The sequence below is a fragment of the Mercenaria mercenaria genome, chromosome 14, assembly GCF_021730395.1.
Source record: "Mercenaria mercenaria strain notata chromosome 14, MADL_Memer_1, whole genome shotgun sequence".
NCBI classification, from domain to species: Eukaryota; Metazoa; Mollusca; class Bivalvia; order Venerida; family Veneridae; genus Mercenaria; species Mercenaria mercenaria.
In genome coordinates this window covers 66,887,105-66,912,857 of record NC_069374.1, presented here as the reverse complement: position 1 = coordinate 66,912,857, position 25,753 = coordinate 66,887,105, and the positions used below count along the sequence as shown (strand labels likewise).

The 25,753-nt window shown below is 34.6% G+C and overlaps 1 protein-coding gene and 1 long non-coding RNA gene across 2 annotated transcripts; both read left to right on the top strand.

The window, feature by feature from the left end:
* Window positions 1-13,811: 13,811 nt before the first annotated feature.
* LOC128548300 (uncharacterized) lies at window positions 13,812-17,515 on the top strand. Its single transcript, XM_053522784.1, has 2 exons — window positions 13,812-14,032; window positions 17,244-17,515. Exons 1-2 carry the CDS (start codon window positions 13,849-13,851, stop codon window positions 17,417-17,419), a joined length of 360 nt encoding a protein of 119 aa, XP_053378759.1. The 5' UTR covers window positions 13,812-13,848; the 3' UTR covers window positions 17,420-17,515.
* Window positions 17,516-20,188: 2,673 nt separating this feature from the next.
* On the top strand, window positions 20,189-25,417 carry LOC123526126 (uncharacterized). The gene is made up of 3 exons (XR_008367157.1): window positions 20,189-20,328; window positions 22,548-22,607; window positions 23,569-25,417. It is a non-coding gene; the product is annotated as an uncharacterized LOC123526126 (long non-coding RNA).
* Window positions 25,418-25,753: the final 336 nt, after the last annotated feature.

Here is a 25,753-nt window from a genome sequence, read left to right as displayed (position 1 = left end):
GTATTGCATTAAAAATAAATTTCCGTATAAGGTATAGACGGTCAACATATAGGGTGTACTAATACTTAACATAACATAGGATGTGCTCTGAAACAATTTGGTATCACATCAAGCCGAGTTGTTTCTGAAATGATAAATGCCCTTCTACGTCTTGCTAAAATCATGAAATCTTTACTTTTATTGCCCATGACTGTGACACCGTTAATTGTCGCAACACCACTAAATGTCGCAACCACCGTTGAATGTCGCAAAGTTCACGTTAAATGTCGCAACCATCGCTAAATGTCGCACCATTAACGTTAAATGTCGCATAAATTTGCCCACCGTTATATGTCGCATTGCCAACGCTTAATGTCGCACAACAAAATAAGGTAAGTTCAACAGTCTTTACAACTTAGAGATAAGTTAGGTGAATGCATGCTTCCATGCAGGAGTATGGAATGAGGGCTGAATGAAATACCGCTCTGAACTGCACGTTGAATTTTCAATGGTCCGCGCCATACATACGTTACATATTAAATATTTAAAGGTTTGAGCACTAACGCGGTACTCGTCACAGTACTAAAATTATTTCAGGACAACGTAATTATATGCCGCGTCGTATTGTCGCGCGTTGTATCGCATGTCTTACCTAGGCCTGGAAGAATTTCGTTACACACAAGGCCGGGATCCAGAAATAGTTGATTGTGGGTTGGGACACAAGTTAAGAAAAAAGGCGTTACCTGCGATGGAGGGGCCTCTTTCCGTATTTGGGGTGGGGATGGGGGAGTTATGTTGGCCTGTGGTGGTGTTTCTAGTCTATTTCTTTTAGATACTAGAGGGGTACTTCCCTTCATTAAGTGGGGTTAGGGGGGCTCTCATTTGAAACATTTTGAAATACAGGTTTGAAATGCTGTCATAAATCGTTATAATGTTTGATGTATTGGTTGGGGTACTTCTGTCATTTTAGATGGGGGTGGGGGTGGTCAGGTGGTTCTCCCTCTGGGAAATTTTGAAACACAGGTATGAAATGGTGGCCTCTGGTGTATTTTTTTGTCTTAATTTTAAGGTATTGGAAGGGTATCCCCTCCCCCTCATTTTAGTGGGGTCAGGTTCTCCTCCAGGGAAATTCTAAAAATATATATCTTTGTTGGCCTCTGGTGCGATTTTGGTCTAAATTTTGCGAAAATATTATTTCAAAATACATGTAGTTTGATGCAACATTGTTGAGAATATGTCACTTTTCAGCCAATTTTGGGGTGTGTGTGTGGGCGCGGGGGGCGGGGGCTCGACCCGGGCCACGATCCGGGCCTGTTTAACAGCATGATGCCCAACAGTGCGACGCTTGACACACGATACGACGGGCGACACTTCGACACGACATCGTGACATCAATATCGCGCGTCGTGTCGCACTGTCCTGTGTCATGTCATGCTGTCATGCTTCGTGTCGCATTGACGTGTTTCGAGAGCATGACATCTAATCACGAGTTCAAGACAGCAAATCTCGATTGCACGACAACTCCTTTCGAGAGCACGACTTCTTATCTCGAGTTCACGACTTCTTTTCTCGACCACACGTAGTCTTATCTAGAGCGCTGGAGCTCGCGACTCCTTATTTTGATCGGACAACATCTTATTTCGATTGCTCGTGATATAACATAAGTTTGCGTCCTATACACCGTAATTTACTATAATATAACATTTGTTTTAGACAGTTGCCGACAACCAAATATAACAAGAGATAACAAGAGCACCGCAATGCGGATCAATATACGCCAGAAGGTATGACCTTTTACATGTGACTTCCAAAACATGCACGTCGTGTAGGACCACATTCGTAACAGATCGCATTTGTAACAGATTTCGTACGTATGCGATCGCATTCGTAACAGGTAAAATGTGTTACGAATGTGTTTGTCCAACATGGGGGTTGACATGAGAAGCACATACGTATCATGTTGAGTTTTATACTGCAAATGTTCAATCAGTTTGTTGTCATCGCAACATCATTAAATGACTGCCATAAGCACCATCACAAGTAAGCGTCGTCGTCGTCGACGTCAATAACGTCATAACATTATTTGAGCCGCATCATGAGAAAATGGGCCTTCGGGAATCTCCGAGGCTTTGCAACCAGTGTGGACCCAGATCATATTTCAAAGAAGGCTTATTCTACCTAAATATGATGTTTTCTGGCCCTAATTCAGACGCATAAATGCACAGATCAGCCTTAATATAGAGTTTCCGGAAATTCACGAAAATGTCCGAATGCCAATTTTCTCGTGACTTGGCTCAATTTTTATTGTCATTTCTGCATCCATTGCCACTATCACTATAATATCAATTACAGCTTCAGCTACTTCTACTGTTACCTCGACTAGCTGAAATGTAGACCCACATGCTCAGGTCACTGGTTCGAACCAGATGGGGGCATACATTTGTAGCTATCTTTCGTTATCCAGAGCTGCCTCAAGTTGGGTGACAAACAGGAAGTTGCTATGAGATTTTAAGAAAATACACCTTAGTTTTTAATTACCCTCACCCTATTGAGCTCGCTTGTAAGAAATAGACCTTCGTTTATTATAACCCCGCCTTGAAATAGCGGAGTTTGTGCGTTCGTGCAGTTATATATAGGTTCTTGTCCTTGGTGTAACTTGCCCATGCATTATCAGAATTTCAAATTATTTGGTACAAATGGTCAGCCTTGAACTTAGATTTGTTTTGTTATTTTGTTGTAATATATACGTTTGTGTCCGGATCATAACTCGCTTTAGTCAGATTTCCAAATACTTTTGTGCAAATAACCACCATTTATTGACAATCTGTAGTGATCATATTACACCTACTACTGCAAAAGACTCAAATTTTGGCACACTGTAGAATGGTTTTGATGAATATCGTGTTTGTTTGTTGGATTCTGAGCGCCTGTTTTCAACAGTATTTAGGTAATACAGTTTAGGGCAGTTAATCTTACCATTGATCCTACAACGGACCAGTCCAAGATGATGATGTTGATTATGATGATGATGATGATGATGATGATGAAAATGATGATAAAAATGTCAAAAATATTCAAATCAGTACAACAGTATCTTTATGTTAGTAACAGACAACTTCCCAGCTTGAAACAGCACCGATAGGCGAAAATCGCAACAGATACGAATAATTATCACCCGGTATCGAACGTGTATCCCTCGACACTAGTCGATGGTTAGTTCCTCCCATTAATATAAATTGAAATCATACCCTGGCTCATATACGAGTTTACACTCATACAATCATTTACGGGTCTGGTAAAACGCACCGATACACGTAAAATCTTAACTGGGTGGATGAGAGACACAATATCTCTGGAAATTCCGGCCCTGTCTGGGAATTCAACAGGTTCCGCCGGTTTCGTAATCTGCAAAACTATCCACTGCACTACCCTCACTGATGGAGTTACTCGTGCCGCTCCCACAGAGATACAAACTAAGAGTGTTTCCATACGAATGCAGACACCAGGCCTGGCAGGAAAACTTTCTTAGTAAATATAATCTAATAAAGTTCACGTCAGGGTTTTCAATAGGATATATTTCATTTGATGTATCCATTGGCGTCAGTATAAGTTTTTTTTTTAAATTTTTTATGTTCAAAGCAATGCGAATTGACAAAGATAAACAAAACGAAAACGAAAAATCTATCTTGCAGCGAACCCGTGCACGCCTACGACATCAGGATCAGAACAATAGCCATGCTAGTCACTATTTAAAAGTATATATAAATGTATACTTGTATATACCCCGTGTTCTACGAAAACAAGCTTTTAGGCTTAAAAAAGTTCTTTGTTTCCGATAACATGCTCAAAACATTAGGGTAGGTAGGTCGGAATTTTTTTTATTTTTTGATATTTTTTATTAAGGGAGACTTTTCGGAAATTATTTTTGTGTCAAAAAATGAATAAAAATAAGGGAGTTATGCCTTTAGAGCATCAGTGAGTTGATTTCTAGCATCACTGGCCATGTTTAAAGCATAAAAAGTGCAGTTTTGCAATTTTTTGTTAAAAAGTTGAAAAAAAATTCTCCAAGGCCATAAAAACATTTAGGGTCGGGCCAAAAATTTAGGGTAGGTCGGGATACCGGAATCAAACATTTTTTACGCCTTACAAGACTTTCTATGTTAGTTGAGACTGCCTTGATCTTGTTTTTAGTGCATTTTATTTGTTGTTGAAGAGATACAACCAGCGATTTGCCGATCTTAATGATATATAATTTCAATGCAAGTTTGATCAAAATCAAATAACAAATGTGATCTATGTCAAGTTTACAATGATAAAGTCAGCATATTTTGTCATTTTAAGGACAATATCTCCAGGACAAATGGTGCTATATCGCTGGTTTTCGCAAGGAACCGAGATGTTATAGATATATAACTTCTATACAAGTTTGGTCAAAATGAAATAATAAATATGGTCTCTATTGTGTTCACAAAACTAGAATAAGCAAATTTTGCCATTTCAGCCATTACTCCGAGACATATGGCGCGATATGGCTGTTTTTAAAGGAAGTGAGGTCCTTTATAAGTTTAATAAAAATCAAATAACAAATGTAGTCTCCATTGTGTTGACAAAGATAAAATCAGCATGTTTTTTTGTTTTTGTTTTTTTTTCCAATTCAGGGGCCGTTACTCCAAGTTAAATGGTGCAATACGGTTGATTTTGAAAGGAACCGAGATCTTATAGATATTTATATAAGTTGTGTGCAAGTTTAGTAAAAATAAACTCAAAAAAGGTGGTCTCCATCGCGTTCACAAGGCTAAATCAGTAATTATTGCCATCTCTGGGGCCATAACTCCAAGACGAATAAGGTGATATGGCTGGTTTTTGAAAGGAACCGAGATATCATAGGTATATATAAGTTTGTGCAAGTTTTGTCAAAATCAAATAATAAATGTTGTCTCTATCGTATTCACAAGAAAAATGTGAACGGTCGGACGACGGACGACGTACAAAGGATGATCAAAATAGCTTACTTTGTCACTTCGTACAAGTGAGCTAAAACATGTTACAAATGTGTTTTAGATGTAAAAATGCACTTTTTTGTTCATTTTTCCGATTGAAAATGACATGTGACAAATGTGATCAGATGTCACATCAAAAATCGGCATCGATCACATTTGTCTAAAAAATTATTACATATGTGCTTCATTTCTGTTACATATGCGATTTCATTTGTAACACCTGTTACATATGCGATTTGTTACGAATGTGGTCCTACACACGTCGTCTCTATGTGGTGAACATTTGTGCTAAGTTCCTTTACAATCCGTCAAGCAGTTCAAGTGCTACAGAGCAGACACGAAACAAAATCATTTTTACCCCTAAGTATGACCTTGAACTTGAAGCGAGGCATCCAAAACATGCGCTCTACACGTCGTCTCGATGCGTTGAACATTTGTACTAAGTTTCACGAAACAAAGTTATATGATCTTTGACCCCAAAGCGTGACCTTGACTTTGAAGCAAGCCATCGAAAACATGGGCTCTGCACGTCGTCTCGATATGGTTGACATGTGTGTCAAGTTTCTTCGAAATCCTTCAAGGGGTTCAAGATTTACAGAGCAGACACGAAATTGCTAACGGACAGACGGACGGACACCGGGGTCATAACATAATACGTTCCTTCGGGCGTATAAAAAGCGAGTGGCTTCTATCAAAATACATAGACAACTAGCCCGGCGTAGCACAATCTGTTTCATTTCAGTAAAAGCTGCTACAAAATATATTTTTGCAATGGGAAAATATAAGATATATACGACATTAAAATGCCTTTCCACCAAAGAATCGAACCTCGATAGGTTGAAAGACATTAAATCGCAATTTGATGCACATACGAATAATGTGAACTGCACGATCTTGTTAAGCCAGTCTATATAAAAGGGTGCATACGAGAGACTTGACCCTGTCACTTATTATATACCATACCCGCAGCCAGTAAACCTAGTTTTACTGTGTTTGGTACCAGTGTAGCTGTAGAAAACGAAGATTTTTATAGTAATCAGTCATGGGTTCTATTTCTTTGTTGGAGGTTTACATTTAAAGTCATAAGGCGATTATCCAGCTTCGGTGGCGGAGGAAGATCCTATGTGCCCCTCTGTACATTATTTCAGGTACGAACGGGCATTTATATACTTTTTTTATTACTTTAAGTTTCTTAAAATTGTCTGGCTTTATCTCATTCCCCCTGCCAACATTATCTTCCTTTCTCCGCCACCCAAACCCACATAAACCCCCTCCCTCTCCCTCTTCAAAAATGTAAAATTAATATATTTTCTATCAATTGTCTTGGTATTATAGGTGTCTTAGATTTCTGTGCCAACCCTGAAAACATATCGCAATTTCCAAATCGTATTTAGTTAGTACATGTATAAACTTAAAAATATTTCTGTTCTAAAACACTGGCCCTATTACAAAATAATTTTATAGATATTTTTCTTGCGCGACTCTTCAAGCAAGGTGTGGAACTCAGGTGAGCGATCTAGGGCCACCAAGGCCCTCTTGTTTCTAAACGTAACAACACTTATTACTAAGGGCGCTTTTGTTTGCAACTAACTCAGTTTGGTTTCAAACCGGTTTGTCAAACTGTCGGTTTGTTTCCTCAAACTGGTTTGGAACCCGAAAAGGTTTGTGTCATTTGTTTTCAAAAACTGCAAACCGGTTTGCCAAACCGACCAAACTGCCCCTAGAGGCGGTTTGGTTGGTTTGTTGTATCCGAAATTTCGTGCAGTTCATGAAAAAAATGGCGGGCTTTGTAGACCGGAATGGTAACAGGTAAAGAAAAAAGAATATAAATTAGTTATTTCTGGTGAAAACTTGTGGTAATCTTTACGCAGCCGAGTTAATTTGTCAATAATTACTTCTAAAAATATTCACTTTTATCGGCATATAACGTTTTCATCAGTTTTTAAATCCGTCGAAATACTCCGGTCAGTTCGCTCCAAGATTGTTCGTCCTCCAATAGTACAAAATCCCCTAACTTTTTAGAATAAATTATACAGTATATTGGTATCAAGCAAACAAACATATGTAGATCTACAGTAAAAAAGCTTGATTCTGAATTTGTCAGTAGAGGTGAGTTTGCAGACCTATTTTTTTATTTTAGTCTTTTGTTACTTTAGTACAAGTGTTTACAGTATTGAATGCCATATTATACATGTTATAACAGGAACTGAAACTTTTGTGTAGAATTGAAGGAACGATACAAAACATACGGTTAGGATAGTGAAATTAATTCAGTGTTTTTTTTTCGGGTCTATTTGGGGCCGAAGTTCGGCCCCAATCCCAATGAGAAATAGTATGTTTTTTCCCAATTTTACCTTCAAAATTCCCAATTGAAAGTTGAAAAATTACAATGGTGTTTCTGTAAATGGTTTTTGTATTTGTAAACAGTCGATTGTAGTTACTTCCCCTTCAGCCGCGTCATTGAATGGCATGATAATGCAAGCGTCTGCTTATCGTAAACATGCTGTCTACAATTGTAAGTATTATATACAAAGAAAATCAATAAAAGTGAGGCTAAATGTACGCCAAAATTGAGGTAATTTCATCAGAAATTGCTTCAACTATTTTGGTCTTTCGAGTGTTTGACGTGATTGCATGGTGATACTGCCCACATGAAAAATTATCTCAATATTTCATATGATTGGGTCAAATAAGTTGGACTAAAGGTTAGGGTCGCTGTTAGTGAAAATGATTCGACAAACAGATTGTTTTATATTTGTGACAGGGCAATCAATGTCAAAACTTTGAAGGACGAAAATAATGAGGGTAAAATCACATTCATGTAAAGTTATTAGTTTTATCGCTTGGGCATATTGGCGTGTAGATGTCACAGGGTGAGAAAAATGTCCAGTCAGTCCGGGGCTCGAACCTGGGACCTCTCGCTTACAGGGCAAGTGCCCTACCGACTGAGGTAACCGGCTGCTTGACACATCTTCTCCCCTAACGTGACGAAGTCCGTACCGTGACATACACACCCACAAATTGGAAATTCGTGCTCGGATTCCAGAGGTACATAATATTGCAAGCGTCGTAAGACTGGCCAAGCAAGCATGCCACGGCCCCAGGTTGGGTGCCAAATGTCACAGGGTGTTATGTGCAGTCAGTCCGGGGCTCGAACCCGGGAACCCTCGCTTATAGGGCTAGTGCTCTGCCGACTGAGCTAACCAGCTGCCTGACACATCTTCTCTAACGTGACCAAGTCTGTACCGTGACATAGACAGGGTAAACAATTGTGTACAGTGCATACATAGATTTAAATTTTAATCACCAGAAAATTGGTTATTTTGGATATTATTTGATGTTTTACATAAATCTACGAGGAATGGAATACATGTTCGATACATGTAAGTTTTATTTGAATTTATGGCCCGTTCGTTACATACTCAGCATTCAGACCTATAGCATTTAAAACGTCGGCAACGATGAAAATTTCGTCAGATGTTGCTTCCACTATTTTTGTCTTTTGAGTGTATGATGCGAATGGGGATATTGCCCGTATGAAAAGATAATCTCAGTATTTCCTAGGATTGATCAATAGTTAAGCCAAACTGTTAATACAATATAGAAAGGAAATAGATTTGAAGATTAATTCCCCTACAAGCTTACTAAGGTCTAACATTGTTACTGCCGTGTCTACGGTTGGCAATAAAATCTAGAAAGTAGATCCCTCGGAAGCACAGAGAACAAGCCATTAAACTGCATGTATTTAATTAAGTGGGCTTGCCCATGCATGTTTTCTTCAAGAAAATGTTATAATAAGACCTTGTTCAGGACTCAATCATTGAGTGATTGTGATACTTCAGTTCCCTTTTGCCAATTGTTAATACTTGACTGAAGATATTGAATAAAATGTGACTGAAATCATCAAATCACGAAAGAACACGTATCAAATGTTTCTGTGTGTGAAAAATATCACATTTTGTAGTCAACTGCATGCATTTATTCCGTTTGACTGATACCTTTCTTAGCACAATGGATTTCTAATTCATATAGATATTTGGGACTATAATAGTTACAGTCAGAATAAAAGTCTGAGTTATAAAATACAGTGAGCGCGTGATGGAGAGGGATGGGAGTGGAATTCGTCATATTTCATACAGATATGCTTATTTATATCCAAATTTAGATGCACACATGTTACATCAACAAGTTCATATGCTGAAATTTGGCTATTAACAATGCTTGTTTGTGTAAGGCTGCAGACAGTTTATTAAAGTCATATCTAACTATTATACTGCTAATGCTAATTCATGTTGCCTTCTACAACAGTATCCCAATTTATGACACTATCATATTTCATTTGTAGCAGGCTTCCTGTATTACATTTTGAAAAAGCTGTACTCTTACATGTTTATAGTGTTGTAGTTTAAGTGATGATGTTTAAATGAATGGAAAATCAGATAACAACTCTAATCTTATCACCATATTTGTGTTTTCTTACATTATAATAGGTATTCATTGCAGCAGGGACTTTTGCTACACCCTGTCAATACAATGTCTTTAAATAATTGATACTATGTTTAAGTTCAATGTCTTAAGCATGTATTTGGACAAATATACTACTATTCCTTGTAAAGAATGACCGCATTTTACCATTTAAGAATTAGATGTATAAAAAGACGATTTTCTGCCTATAATTGCATTTGAAAATTATGTTTTTCATGTATAAAAATCAATACTTGATTAAAACTTTAAAGAAACCTAATAAATACAAGCCTTTACCATTTAGAAATATACATTCTATGTCTAAGTCAGAAAAACAGCTTTATTTAAAGTGAGTGAGTGAGTTGGGTTTTACGGCGAATCGACACAAAATGGTCATATATCGCCGAGGGTTTATTTGAAGGCTAGATTGAATACATAAGAGCATACTTACTGAAATATAGCAGCCATCTTGAAATTCAAGATGGCTGCCACACTGATGGCCGAAGAAAATGTTACCAATGGAATTCTTAAAAGGTATCACATAACTTTTCAAAAATATAGGAAATAGGGAAAAATCCACAGGAAAAAAACAAAATACAATTCGCCACAGACTATTATGCAAATATCTCTTAAAAATTCTGCAGTTAGTCATGCATGAAAAAATAAGTAATATATCTCTCATAAAATATCATTATATTGATTACTTAAAAAAATAAGTTGCTTTAAAAATGTTATGTACATGTGCGGGCACGTCCAGTTTTATGCCCTACTATAACGATCTTCTGTGAAAATAAAAACAAATAAAAAAATAAAGAGGAAACCGTTTTATCAAAAGATCCAATTTTAAGGTTTGAAATAAACTGGAGATTAACTATTAACGATAAAAGATAACCATGCGGTATTCTCCCGCAAATATATAAGATTTGATGGGAAAGCCATACTGTGTATATACATTTGTGAAATAAATGTAAATTGAATTTTAATGTAACATTTAAACCACCTCTGGATATTAATTTCTTTAATCCACTTTACCTTCAAATAATCCACATTTTATCCACATTTGGATTGAAAAATAAATCCGTTTTAAACCACACATAAACTATAGTCTGAACTGAGTATTATAAAATACTCTAATAACAAAAATGACTTTAACCGCAATGTATGTTTTTATGACCCCTTCAAAGAAGGAGGGGTATATTGTTTTGCAGATATCGGTCGGTCGGTATGTAGACCAATTGGTTTCCGGATGCTAACTCAAGAACGCTTGAGCCTAGGATCATGAAAGTTAATAAGAAGGTTGGTCATGACCAGCAGATGACCCCTATCGATTTTGAGGTCAGTCGGTCAAAGGTGAAGGTCACAGTGACCTGGAACAATTAAACGGTTTCCGGATGATAACTCAAGAACGCTTGGCTCTAGGATCATGAAATTTGATAGGGAGATTGATAATGACTAGCAGATGACAACTATTGATTTTGAGGTGATAAAATCAAAGGTCAAGGTCACAGTGACCCGGAACAGTTAAACCGTTTCCGGGTAATAACTCAAGAATGCTTGTGCCTAGGATCATGAAACTTGATAGAAAGGTTGGTCATGACCAGCAGATGACCACTTTTGATTTTGAAGTCAGTAGATCAAAGGTCAAGGTCACAGCGACCCGAAACAGTTAAACGATTTCCGGATGAAAACTCAAGAATGCTTAAGTCTAGGATCATGAAGGTTGATAGAGAGGTTGGTCTTGACTAGCAGATGACCCCTTTTGATTTTGAGGTCAGTAGGTCAAAGGTTAAGGTCAAAGTGACCCGGAACAGTTAAACCGTTTCCAGACAATAACTTGAGAATGCTTGGGCCTAGGATCACGAAACTTGATAGGGAGGACCAGCAGATGACCACTATTGATTTTGAGGTCAGTAGGTCAAAGGTCAAGGTCAAAGTGACCCAGAACAGTTAAACCGTTTCAGGACAATAACTTGAGAATGCTTAGGCTTAGGATCAAGAAACTTAATAGGGAGGTTGATCATGACCAGCAGATGAACCCTATTGATTTTGAGGTCAGTAGGTCAAAGGTCAAAGTCACATTGACTCAGAATAGTAGAACTTTTGTGTACAGTGACCAAATGATTTCTGTTCCTTGTGCAATTACTGAATGCATCAAGGGGTGTGGGGGGCATTCCGGGCTCTTGTTGAATCCTAGTCTATCAGTTTATTATCACAATGAGCCCGATTTTTTATTATTGGCACTATCATATTGAATAGTAAATAACTTGTACATAAGAGAGTCATTTAGTGTAATATTTACGAGCTTTTTCTTGAAAAATGAGTGCAAGAGGAACCTTCCTATCTCACATCTCACATCTCATATTGTATAGTTTGGTGTTTGTGACTTTACACCTAATATAGTAATTGAAAGGAGCATAATAGGTAAGACCAATGCATCAAAAATCTTGCATTTTGTTTTAACATCTATAGCTATTCTTTTGAAAAAACGTAAAAGATTGTTCATAGCTTTAAATGCCTGTTCCGAAAGAATCATAACTGTTTTTAGACATGCTGCCGTTTGAGATAAATATGTAATACCTAGATAACAGAAACTATCGATAACTTAGATAGTTTCAGTATGAATGTGCCATTTGTGCTGAACTTGGGATTTGCGTTTCTCAAATACACATATTTTGGACTTTTAGGTCCTTTTCAGAGTAATCAGTATTAGCATCAGTAGAAAATATAACCATATCGTCTGCAAATATATACACATAACTGGTTCAAATCGTAATCTGATAGATTATTAAGTTCAACATTGGTACAAACATCATTAATAAAAAGTATGAACAATATTGGGGAGGGTGGTTCCCCTTGTTACAGTCCAAAAGATATTTTCGGTATGCACTTTGATTTAAGGTTACCATTTTTCCCAGAAGGAAGTAAAAAGCATGGTTTTATGTTTGTTCTAAAAGCATATATACTGTGTACAACAAAAATTTTTATTCAGTAGTTACGGAAGTCGAGCTAGTGTAATCTCTGTCAGTTTAATATGAACTGGATTATAGACTTACATACATTTATACAGAGACTCGTAACACTGAATAAAGGGAATGTAAGTATAAAGTTTTGTTTAATACATCTGTTACAAAGAAAATTCTCAGGCTAAATATGTCAAAATGTCGATGGCATGTACTGGGATTTAGCAGACAATGCCGTCGATAAACAAAAGGATAAAATGATCACACAATTAGAAAGTGATTAAGGCAGCGACGAGTCTTTGACAGGTATAGCCTTTTAAGCTGGTTCTGACACAAAAATGGATGACAGTGGTACTGATACTGTCTTAGAGCCAAAATAGGTCATAACGCTTTGAATACTATATCATTTGTGCTGCGTGAATTCAACAGTACAATACAAATGATCTGAATAAAAAAGTATTAATAAAAACCACACATACAAAAAAGACTATTTACATAACAAAATAAAGAACATGCAAAATATGATATTTGAAAAAGGTGACCCTGCAAGTTTTTTCCCAACTCACGGCGTGCCGTACCTTTGTAAAAAAAGTGAAAAGTGAAAGTCTTATCTAAATTAAGGTTTAATTCATTTTTCTTTTTTTTTGTAAACAACTTTTTTGTTTAATATAAAGACATGTCACGCCTGAGATAAAGGACCAGAATTCGAATATCATTGTCACACTTAAAGGTCAAGGTCTTATTGGTTAATTTCCGTGTCCTTTCCACAACTCTTATCATACATTGCATACATTGAGTGATGTTAATGTAAATGATGCGTGTAAGAAAACGACATGTTGATCTCGAGCTAAAATTTAAAGTTCGGGATCTACATCTTGCGTCATTTTGCGAGTCCATCTATATCTTCCAAGACAAAGGTCCGTTCCTCCTTAGCCATTATCATAATTTTGGAATCGGTATTTCAAAGGCCGTACCTCATCACTTGACGACTGGCCTATCACGTTAGAAGGATTGTAAACTTAAGTGCAGTATTTTGCCCGATTTTACCTGTTTATTTGATTTGCACCAGTTGAGTACCATCATGTGCGTTATAATTTAACATGTATGGCAAATTTATTTTGTAATAAGTGGCGCGTTTTGTTAGATTTGCACTTGACAGATTTGCAAGATCAGTTTATTATTCTACTATTTTATTTAATGTTTATTTTTTTTAATCTGCCCCATGCCCCATAGAAGATGGGTTGATAAGAAGATTCAATGTTACATCTACTTATTTATGTTAACGTTTTAGTAGATTAAACAAATGTCGCTAAGATTTTGGTATCAGTTATTGGATGGCCCTCTTGCATTATAGATACACAATTTGCCATAACTTTAAAAAAAGTTTGACTTTAAAAAAAGATAATAACCATACAGCAGATAACAGTACGTTGAAAATAAAGAAGATGGAAACTATGTTTATCGTGATCTTGCTAGTAGGATGTGTTGCTGTTGATGCTCATGCAGGTATTGATAATGTCGATCTGGCTGCTGTTATTGATTCCCTTGATGCTGTTGGAGCACGTTCTGATGTTGAGGAGGATGAACTATCTTCGTCTACGGTTGATGCACGTATGTATGGAAATAAAGGTGAGTTTTATTATATTTTCATTGTGTTTAAACGTTTATCGAGTATTCAATGTCATCCATATTTACATAGATTATTGAAACATACAAACCTTTGATAAACAGCAACTGTCACCCAAAAGCTTGTATTAAATTTTAAACAATTTCTCTTCGTAAATTACGTTTACTATACCACTAGAGGTGTCCAGGTACAGGGAAACCAACTGTGATCATTTTTGTTATCAAAAGGCCTGCTAGAAACCGTTCAAAAATTCTTTGAAATAAGGATGACATATAATAAAACAAATGTGACACAACATAATTACTGTAGCATCATGAACAATTTGCCTTTGTTAACCCTTTTCTAAAGTTCCATAGGGCTGTAAATTTTATGTTAAAAAACAGATAAAACCATTTACAAGATATGCCGAATTACACGATTACAAGATCACTAATTTCAACAGAGCAATAAAGGGAGGTAATAATTGATTCAATACTATTTTCCACTATGTTCATTAATATTCAAACCTTTAGTAATTATGTGAGGAAACAGTTATCGAAAATAGGATCCAACAAGAAATCAACATATTTTATGTTCATAACAATCAATGTATCAGCCACATTATAAATAAAGGCATTGTGAACCTTTAAACAGAAACTGCTGATATTCTCTTGTTTGTAAATGCATAAATATTTACAAGGATGTACATCTCTATGACAAGAACATTAGTCAATTGCTATATAACTAGATGCAAATTAAGGTGCAGCGCTTGGTACACTTTATGACACCCTAAGTTTGTTAAAGTGTCATCAACTTTCCTGTACATAGGCCAGTAACGTAACGACAGGTCAATCTCTTTTACCTGCTAACCTCCAAACTCAAGTATATTTTAAGAAATAATTTATTGCAAAACCATGTTTTAATATTATTTATGCACGATGGGTGGTTATACGTCGGGCGTAATAATTTCATGAAGGCGCAGCCCGAATAAAATTATTTTGAACGACGTATAACCGCTTGAGTGTATAAATAGTGTTCAAACACGGTTTTGCTATAACTTATTTCGATTCTAATATGTCTTTTATTGTAAAATCTAGATCAAATATGATAGAACAGTTTCTTCGCGCATGCATCGCGCCAAATGGTAGGTCGTCACGCACGAAAAGACTGGTAATGGTAATACGTCTTGCGGACGAGTTCAGTTTGGGCGAAAATGATGGCGATTTTTTTTTAAATCAGAATGTATGTAAATTAATCAAGACAGTTGTACAATGTGATATTTCGTTTTAAACATGCTATTAAGTAAAATATTTTATCAAACTGGAAAGTGTTCTTTCTAGATGAATACATGGCGCTAAATATCACGTCGACGTGACGTCAGCATAATATCGTTGCGATGATTAAGAATTGATAGTCATATTAGAATTTCGTTTCAAATATGATGATACTGTACGAGGGGTGATCTTAAATTAAGGATGACTACCCGTAATAGGTCTCAATTTCACCAAAAGCGTACATGCAACTTGATAATGTAAGCTTTGAAAATATCAAACGATAGAAATAAGGTGCATATTGACAAGTTATATAGTGACAGAAGTTCACAAAAATTTCCGTAATCCCCTGATAATTTTGGTTTTTCGTGAATTATCTCCCCTGAAAACTAGAAAAAAATGATTTTCTCCTTTTCCCTACGGTGAATTTTAGATTTCTTTTTGATATTTGTATCAGAATCATATGATGCAGCTTTCTACCGCAAAATTTTCACGAAACTCAAGCTCAGATTTTCATAATCAAAGAAATTATGTATTTCCCATAGGCATCAATGTTAACTTCAATACCGATTATCTCCCCTAAAAATGGTAAAATTGGAAAAATCTCTCGGTGAAACGTTTTTAATTTTGAAAGTCTTTAAAGTGACCAAAAGCCATTTAAATATTACCATCCAGTTACAAGATATGAAATATGGCTATTACACCATGTTATCCTTAATCGGGTCTGCAGCTTTCGTAAACTTTATATATTTAGTTGTTCACTCTTTATTCACAGTTCTTGAAAATATCATGACATTAGTACATCAAACATTGAAAACATTTACATAAACAAAGCTAGTATCAGGTAAGCGGGGCACATTACATAACAGTAAATGACATCGGCAACGTCGTGTAACAACAGTTTAAAAAGTGCTCGGGACAGGCACTTTTCTTAGTAATCGCCCTCACAAGAAACGCACTTCTGTCTAGCAATCCACTGGTCGAAAATGTCAGTTTAAAAAGAACACCCGGCAAGGTCCGGTGAATAAACTGGGTGCTCAATGAGCTTGAATCCGAGAATTTCTATCTGTAGCAAAGTGGTCTGCGCAGAGTGCGCAGGCGCGTTGTCCTGCTTCAAAGTTGACTTCGGGCCTCTTCTTCAATAACGGTCGTGTGTGGTCACTTTGTAGAACCTGTAACACAAGGTATTCATTCAACATGTAATAATCGTAAAAAAATATATTCTTCATATTCTGCATTTCTAAGAACCAATATAGCATCTAGATCTAGATCTATAAGAAAAAAGATCAATTAATTATATCAATAGGTAATAAGTATTAATAGTAAGTAACTAAAACTTATTTTTCCGTAGTACGCAGCGTTGACGGTCTGTCCAACTGGAACGGCATGCTGCAATATCATGCCCTTTTGGTCGGCAAAGAAGATGAACGTCTGCTTTCGGCTTATTTTGCAGACTCTCGCTTTCTTCGGAGTTGGGGAACCCGAATGTTCGCGACTACTCTTTGGTTTTGGTATTGAACAGATATATCCACGTCTCAACAGTGGTCACGATAATGTCCATAAAATTTGCGCCCTCGCGACGATAATGATGTAGGAATTTTCTATAGGCAGTTACCCGGTTCCGCGAGTAGTTGAGGTATCCATCTCGAAATAATCTTCCCATGTTCATTTCTTCAGTGATAACACGCTGAACTGTCCCGTAACAGTACCATCGCAGATGCCACTATTGTTACCCGCCTGTCACTATCAGCAATGTCCTTGACTGACTTCCCTAACGCTGTTATTGCGCCCTACGTATAACCGCCCATCGTCTATAAATAGTGATAGACTTTCCGCATTGAATGTATTAAACTTGTTGAATACAATTGATAATTTAATATTTTATTCAACTCCTTTAATAAATTCAATATGAAAAAAACTACTCAATATCTTCTCTATTTTTAACTTCATGTTTTCCTTGCAGAGTCATGTGCTGTCAAAAATGTTGCCCTCCATAAACCGGCAAAAGCTTCCTCAACTTATAGTCGGTACTCCCTTGCTAATTTAGCTGTTGACGGCAACCTGGAACAGAGATTTTCTGGCGGCTCAGGAGGAAGCAAAACGTACTGTTTTTTCTACTTGGGACACACCTCACGCTAACAAGTGGTGGTATGTGGATCTTCAGCAAAGATACATAATAGAAAGACTGAAGTTCTATAACCGGATAGATTGTTGTCATACGTATTCCAATAAATTATATACCAGAGTTTGTAGTACAGAAACAAAATCTGACATTGTCAATAATAAAAACTAAACAGAAAGATTTAGTCTGATCTAAAAACATTGTTTATAATCAACGATCAAGGACACTTAAGAAACGATTAAGACAAAGGTTTAAGTACATACATTATTTTTCCTTTCATTCTACATAAAAAGCAAGCCATTAGCTTAAATTTTACAGACATATTGAAAGTTGCAAAATCTACATTTCTTCAACATTTCGGATTGATTCTTGACACTAAATGAATCGTTGGTTTATTACCGTTAATTAGTATTTGTGTTTATGCTTACAAAAAGATCTCGTTTCCATTGAACTCAATATCCTTAACATTTTGATTTCTTCCCTGAAAAAAAAATTAAGTATAAACATTATTGTTTTGCTGACATTTTAGACATAAAATGAATAAAAATTGTTCAGTTTATATTCTGATTAGAAAAAAATATAAAGTTTGACATGATACATAATGAATGTGGTATTCTATTGCAGTCGAAAGAGCAGGACATTTTAAAATTCTGGTGGGTGACACACTCGATGAAATGAGCGAGGTTGGCTTTGTGGAGACAATGGGTTCGACAAAGACTGTCACTTTGCCTAAGAATACTAGAGGGAGATACGTGAAACTTTTTCAGGCTATTAACGGAATATTTCACATGTGCGAAGTCGAAGTGTACGCAATACTAGGTATTAAATAAATTTACGACGTATTTTAATGTAGTCTGTTGAATGAATTTATGCAAAACCAGTAATGAAACGGCTGCCATTTTAGAAGCAGTGACATCATCGTATTTATTTGATATATGACATTGTCTTGTGTATGCTTGCCGTACTGTTAAATAATTTCAAGTACTCTCGTATATATATATATATATATATATATATATATATATATATATATATATATATATATATATATATATATATGCGCGTTAAGACAAAGATAGAAATCTTTTTAAGGGTATAACTATTGCCGAGTTTGCTAAATAAAGGTATCGTTGTAGTAACTGTTGTTGTTGTTTAATATCTACTTGTAGATTATCTTAAAAACAATAAATGTTGGATTTTGTTTAAGTTGATGTACATTTACACTTAAATTAGCATCTTGAATAATTTTTGACAAACTGTATGTTCCTGTTAGTTGTAATGGAATTCATTGATTTTACATATAACAATGCCAGCATTAAGAAACAATGATGTCACGGCTCTACAAAAGAATTGCTGCTATTCCTTTAGAAAGGGGGTTGTTATATTTTTGTTGTCCTTCGGGATCATTGATTTCAACTAATTTAGATTTGAAGATTGAATACTGCTTAAGCCGGTGCTAGGGGGCGTGAGCAGTGTTGCGTTTTCCATTACTGCTCATGAACAGACTCAATCAAACCGAGTCTGCAATTTTCACTGTTTGCCTTGTTCTCGGTGCTTCCGAGGGATCTACATTCCAGATTTTATTTAAAGAGGGGTATATCTTCAACATTTAGTTCCAGTATCCATGTGTTTTTCCGCTTCTGTATATTTCTAGAAAGTATTAAAAGCCCCTGTAAATATCCGGAATAAAATTTAAATAACACGCACATTTCGTCAAGTATTAATTCTATCGATAGTTACAATGAACTTTACAAGATTCAAGACTCAATATTTGATCGTACAGAGCAACATATAGCATGAATATGCTTTCCTACGCTTTTGTTAGTTGAAAATGCGAGTGTCGGACAACAAGTGCATAACTTCAAGCAGGTACTTATTATTGGTGAATTAAATGTAATACAGATCTTTATCAATATGTTTTAAATGTGTTTTAAATTATACGATTATGAACACAGAATTTTTCATAGTACGTAATTTATCACGCTATTTTGAATTTCATTCTTTACTCAAACGCTGTTTTGTAATCGCCATATTCATCGTTCAGATGCTTCAGTATTTAACCACTCGGGCTACCGCCCTCGTGGTTCAATTCCTACGCATCTGAACTCTGAACCGTGGTAAATTAGACGATAAACAACGCGAGGGCCTTGCTTATTTGTTAATTATTCAATGAATGACAATAAATAATAAAATATCTTGAATTTTGAATCTTGGTAAAAGTTTTAGTGTAAATAACCTGATTTTCTAAAATTTACGTTTACACACATCATTTGGGGTCTTGAACTGATTACAAAAGTTGTGCATTGTTGTTTGGTCTTTTTTCTCTCTTTGTAAGATTCCTGATGGCATTATTGTTTTATAGTTATATTTGAAATGCATTTCATTAATTCTCATCAAAATTCAATTTTACAAAATAGTCTTAATAGTATCATACATTTATTATAGCTAACTAAAATATTCATCATACAAATTAAAAAAAAAAACAAATAAACACAAATTACAGTACAAGAATATTCAATCGACAGAAATGTCTGCAATTTACAATGACAAAAAATTCAATAACTTAGATTTTTGAAGAAAACTTCAAACTCAGCCACAATTGTTTGGGGAAAATGCTCAAAAATGCATGATTAAGAGGTTCCGAAAAGTTGTCAAAAACTCCCGTTATATATAGCAAGTACATTATACATAAATGATAAATGCTTTCTTGCACTTGTTTTTTAAAAAGTCATTTTTAAATTTACTAGTTTGGTCTATTGGTTGATATGGCTTTAAATTTAAGAGAACTGTCGCTGCGAAAATGGTGGCATTTTAAGCCAAGACAATTCTTGTGGATATAAATGCGTGTGTCCAGCATACAGAGATTACAGATTCATGGGTGCTTATTGCGAGGAGAAGTGGATAAAGTTGCCCAGCAGTTCGACATGTATGTAATCTAGAACTTGTTGATGTTTCTGAGACTAAGTATGAAAAGCTATATATTTTGTTTTGTTGGAGTTGGTAAGAATATACTACTGTAAATATTGCTTTTAACTAAACATATTATAACCAATGAAAAACATCAAAGAATTTATTTTTTTAAAAAGGTAGAAAGACACGTAAGGGGTGTGTAGTAAATTCGTTCCTATTCGTTTTTATTACCCTAATAAACTGAGTAGTATCGAATGGATTTTGTTGCACGTCTTGCATCGTTACTGTAAAACCTGTTTGGTATACAAGAATGCCGTCAAATGCAATTCGGCATGTAGATTTCACATTTAAAAAGTGTGCCAAGTTTGGATAATGCTATTTCGGATAAAATCGAGCTGTTGAATATTTTACAGGCTATCTTTTACATTTCGTAACTAATATTGATTGAATATTTTCGTTTTCTGATGAACATGCCTATAAGCTACTTTAGCCAAACTCATGAATTTATTTAAGTGTCCAGTACATATAAACTGTATAATTAAGTGGATTGGGGCAGTGAAAATATTTTCCTTTTCGAAATTGAGTGATTTCAAAATATATATGTTTTATAGACAAATAATCCAGTTTGTTCGGAAATTATGATATTTTTATTCATTTTTCTAAATGTAACACAATGATAGCTCGCAGGTCAGTTTTTAGTTAATTAATCATTGTGTTTATTTTATCTGTTATTGATTTTGGTAGATAATCCTGATAATTCTTACAAATGATACGCATTCTGTTTACATGCGTAGGTTATTGTTGGTATTTACTACTCAAGCAAATTTCGTAACATCGGAGTGTTTTATCCATTAAGTTTTGGCCTAAGTGACTTTGTTTACTATTATTACCGATCAGATATTTCGAAATTCTCAAAAGAAATTGATTTGGTCAGCCTTAATTACTTTATTTTTGTTTTCGATGGAATTTTCATTAATTGGCCAGAAATGTTAATTACTTTGTTTACCTGTTCAGCATATTGTTGTTGTTTACAATTTATACAAAATGAATCACCGTTGAATGTTTTATCTATTAGATTTGACCCTAATTATTTTGTTTGTTTCGGTAACAGTCATTTATTTACGAAAATACACAAATGTGATTGATTCTACATCTGTTGTTTACTATTATATGAGTACATAATGGACGTTTTGATTGAAATGTTTTTGAAATTGCTTCGAATATTTTGAAATACGTGTAAACATGTTACTGCGTTGTAGTTCGTGAAAAAGGTATAAATACTCAGAGAATTAAGAGAAGAGAGGAGAATGGGGAGAGAAGGACTGAGTCAAGAAAAGAGAGGACGGAGTTAAGAAGAGAGAGACAGAATCAGGAAGTTAGAAATGTTTTACAAAAATGGGATCGGATAATTGGCAGTTCGGATCGGTTCAGATCAGCTCGGTTAAGTTCGATTTTTGGGCTCGGGTTTAAGAGCGGGTTAAAAATAAATGTGGAAGTTTTAGAACTGAGTATTATGTTAAAGAACTTTTGGACTTAAGAATAAAAGTTAATTAAAAGTTTGACGCGCGCGGGAAAATACTATTTAAAAAGGTGATGTATTTATACCTGAATTGACTGTTAGTATAGTTGACGTCTGTATAACCTTGTAAATAAAACCGAGTGTGAAAAAACTGCTGACTTTCTAAATCTATGCAACCAGTGGTGGTGTTACATAAAACTGATATGCGTTCTTGTTTGAATGTTTAAATAACTGCGGCAGTTGCCTACTCATTTGAAAATGAAGCTTATGGTGAAAATAGGAACGAACTTTTTACACACCCTTTATGATTAAGATTTAACAAATTAGATCCTTCATTGAGACTTATATACAGTACATCGTCTACAACACATTTTCTTTATAGGTATAATGTCAACTTGAAAATAAAGAGAACATATATGGTACATGGTATATTTAGCGTTTCTAAAGTTGTAAATAATATCATATATAGTAGAGAACATGTGCATTATGAACGTGTGATATTATTTTCAATGCTTAAAAGTGCATTGCTATTACTACTAAGAACTAGATCCGCTTGTTATTTGAGTGTAGTAAATATTTTAGCATGGGGTCCTAATTAGCTCCGATTTTCTCGAACCATGGCACTTACATCTAAATATTTTGCGAAGGAATTATTGATTTCGTATTATTTTATTAACTTTGTTTTATATCTATGACCACCTTTGGATTTTTTTCAGACGACCTCGTCCCTCGAACATAAAGCTGAAGGTTAAAAATGCCGATCAATTGGTAATAAAGTAAAAATTACATCATCAAAATTTATTCATTGGTCTTAACCTTAGATGTTAAGTCTTTATATGTTTAAACTTTATAAAATGTTAGAGGTAATTTAACTTTTAATATGGTTGTTTTGTTACTTACCCCTTAATCAGTTGAAATGTGAGCCGAAAACTTCCACTTACTTTCTTCAAAGACTGCAAGAAATTGCTTTTAAAGGCTCATAACCCCTTTGTGTACAACGTGGCTGTAACATTTTTTGCTATGAACATCAAAATGTATTTATTGTTAAATCTTAGTTCCTAGAGAATAGTTTTCTCTAATATTTGTAAAATGTCTAATCATTGATTTAGACAGTCGACAGTTTTATTGAATTCGTTGTTTTTATTATAATCTCCCTTTATAGCTCTTACATTATAAGTTCATGTGCAGTAATTGAGGAAGAGCTTTCCTAACCATATAATTGCACAAAACATTTATTCGAAAAACTTTTTCTCCTGTGTTTGAAATAACATTTAAAGTCTATTTGAACAACCGTTTCGTCTGTGTTTGAATTTAAATTTAAAGTCTGTTTGAACAGCTGTTTCTTCTGCGTTTGAATTGATATTTAAAGTCTGTTTGAACAGCTGTTTCTTCTGTGTTTGAAGTAATATGTAAAATGTATTTGAACAGCTATTTCTTCTGTGATTGAATAACATTTAAAGTATATTTGAATAACTGTTTCTTCTGTGCTTGAATTACGTTTAAAGTCGAACAGATGTTTCTTCTGTGTTTGAATCAACATTTGAAGTCATCATTGTTATATCATTAAAAGAGTGTGTGTTACCGTTTTTGTAATTTACCTCTCATCTCTGTCTATGAAGCATGTGTGACAATTTCTTGAAGTGACTTTTGTCATCCTTTTATGTTGTTGTATCGCATATATTCTAACTTGTATGAATAAACAAAAAGGATTTATTTAAAATACATGTATCTTTTCAGGTAAGGCTTTGAAAGAACGGAAACATTATTTTGCAGTTTTTTGGACAACATTCGGAGTAAGGAAGAAGATTTTTGTTTTAATTTAGCTTTGTGAGCAATCTTTGGAATAACTGATGATTTAGACATATTTATTTCTCAATCTATCTTTTTCAAATAAAGCACTGTTTTTTTGTATCCCTTTCCTTAAGCTTATCATAATCCAGACTGTGAATGTACTTTATTATAATATTAAGTAACAAATCATGTTGAATGAACACATTAGAATAAAGATCTTTTCCTCACATACAATTTCCCGGACAAAATCCTCCCCCGCCACCTAAAAAAATGTAATGTAACATGTTAAAAAATACATAAAAATAATTCATCGCAGTTTTCTCATTTTGATCACTTCTTCATTGCTTATGTTATTCTTGTTAAGATTTTATAATCGTAATCAAGATTTTGTTATGTTATTCTTTATAGTCGTAATCAGTACTTTGTTCTGTTTTGACTCACTTATCTTTTTTGATAAAAATTACTCATATGTAATGTTAAATGTCACATAGTTAGAATAAAACTGTGTGACTGTAAACATTTTAAAAAAAGATACATTTATATACCACTTACCGAACGATCGAATTTTATTATAAACAGTGTTATTTCATTCTTGGTTTGAATCGGTAATTCAAACATTTTTGGAAAAGAGGAAAACTTCTTCATATTTTTCCTCCTTCAGATCCTTTCTGATAAAAACTGTTTGTTGTTTTATCCATAATTTATGTTATTTATGTTAAAGTAATTATATCAGGATTTTGTTAGGTTATTGTTTACTTATCATTTATTATATCTATCATATTTACTCAGATCTAAAGGCAGACTGCATAAAATGACAAGTTCTAGTATTTATTGAACATAAATTTATTTTTACAAGTACCACTTTAAAACTACCCGCCTACAGTTAGGGTGAAAATTTTAAACATGTTCATTTCCACCAAGTTTGACATAGAATGTACATGACACTGAATACATGTCGTCATGTCAGTGCAATAACTCAATAAGTGCATATATATTATATAAGCACTTATTGAGTTATTGCGCTAACATGACGATGTAATGATAAAGTGGGTGAAAATAAAAAATAGGTACTGGTAAAAATTGTGAATTTTCTGCATTATTTCAAAAGCGTTTCAACGGTTTACTACCTTCTGCACAATAGTTTTGGTTATTCATAAGAATATCTTACAAAAATCTTATGTCAATGATGTCCCCTTGCACATCGATTTATGGCGGGCAATGCCACTGGTATGTCATTAGTTCTTTTTAAGTATATGTTATATAACGTATATATTAACAGCAAATTTGAACCACTTTGACTATTTTGTATGACAGTGGTCAAAATTAGAAGCTAGAATTTGAGTGAACTGCTTCTTACTTTTAAAATTTAATAACGTTACCGAGGTTTTTTTTTAGTTTTTGAAGAAGGAAGGTATAAAGGCATTTTTTTAAAGAAAATGTATATGGAGTACCCTGAAAAAGCTAGTCTGACTTTCATACACAGTAAAAACAGTTCTGGCTGAAAGGTAAATACCAGGTCCTAGGAAGTTCAAATGGTCGGCCCCTTATTATATTTTGTAACAGATAAAAGATGCTTCCAAATTCTTGAATATTTAGGAGTAGAATGAACTAAATTTGTCTCTAAATCTACAAAATAAATAAATAACCTCTGTTTCGTTTTCTATGACACATGATTTGAGGAAGTTGTGTTCATGGTAAGATTCAGAATCGGTACATGTATGTGGACTAAGGAAATGCTGCATGTAGCTTTAAATCAGGAATGCATCTTCATAAAATAAATGTGAATGGATAACAATATTGTCAGTTTCTTGATTAAATTTTTGTAAAGAAGAAACCAGAAAAGAAGTTGAATATGACAGCACAGCATATCTACCAGAGTATAATACAAATGTAATATAATATTATTGCAATTAGTGACAGTTATTCTTTAACGATGTTTACGTTTAATATTTCCATTTCCATGTAGAAAATATTAGACGAGTTTTCGTCCTATTGGGGACAATGTTATCAATTAAACTTAGGGGGAAACGGTGTTTTTAGAAATTTAATCCATTTAAGTTCGGAGACATGTCTAAGTTTAGACTTAAAACCAAACCAGAAACCATTCTATCTTCAAACTCGGACCGCTCTA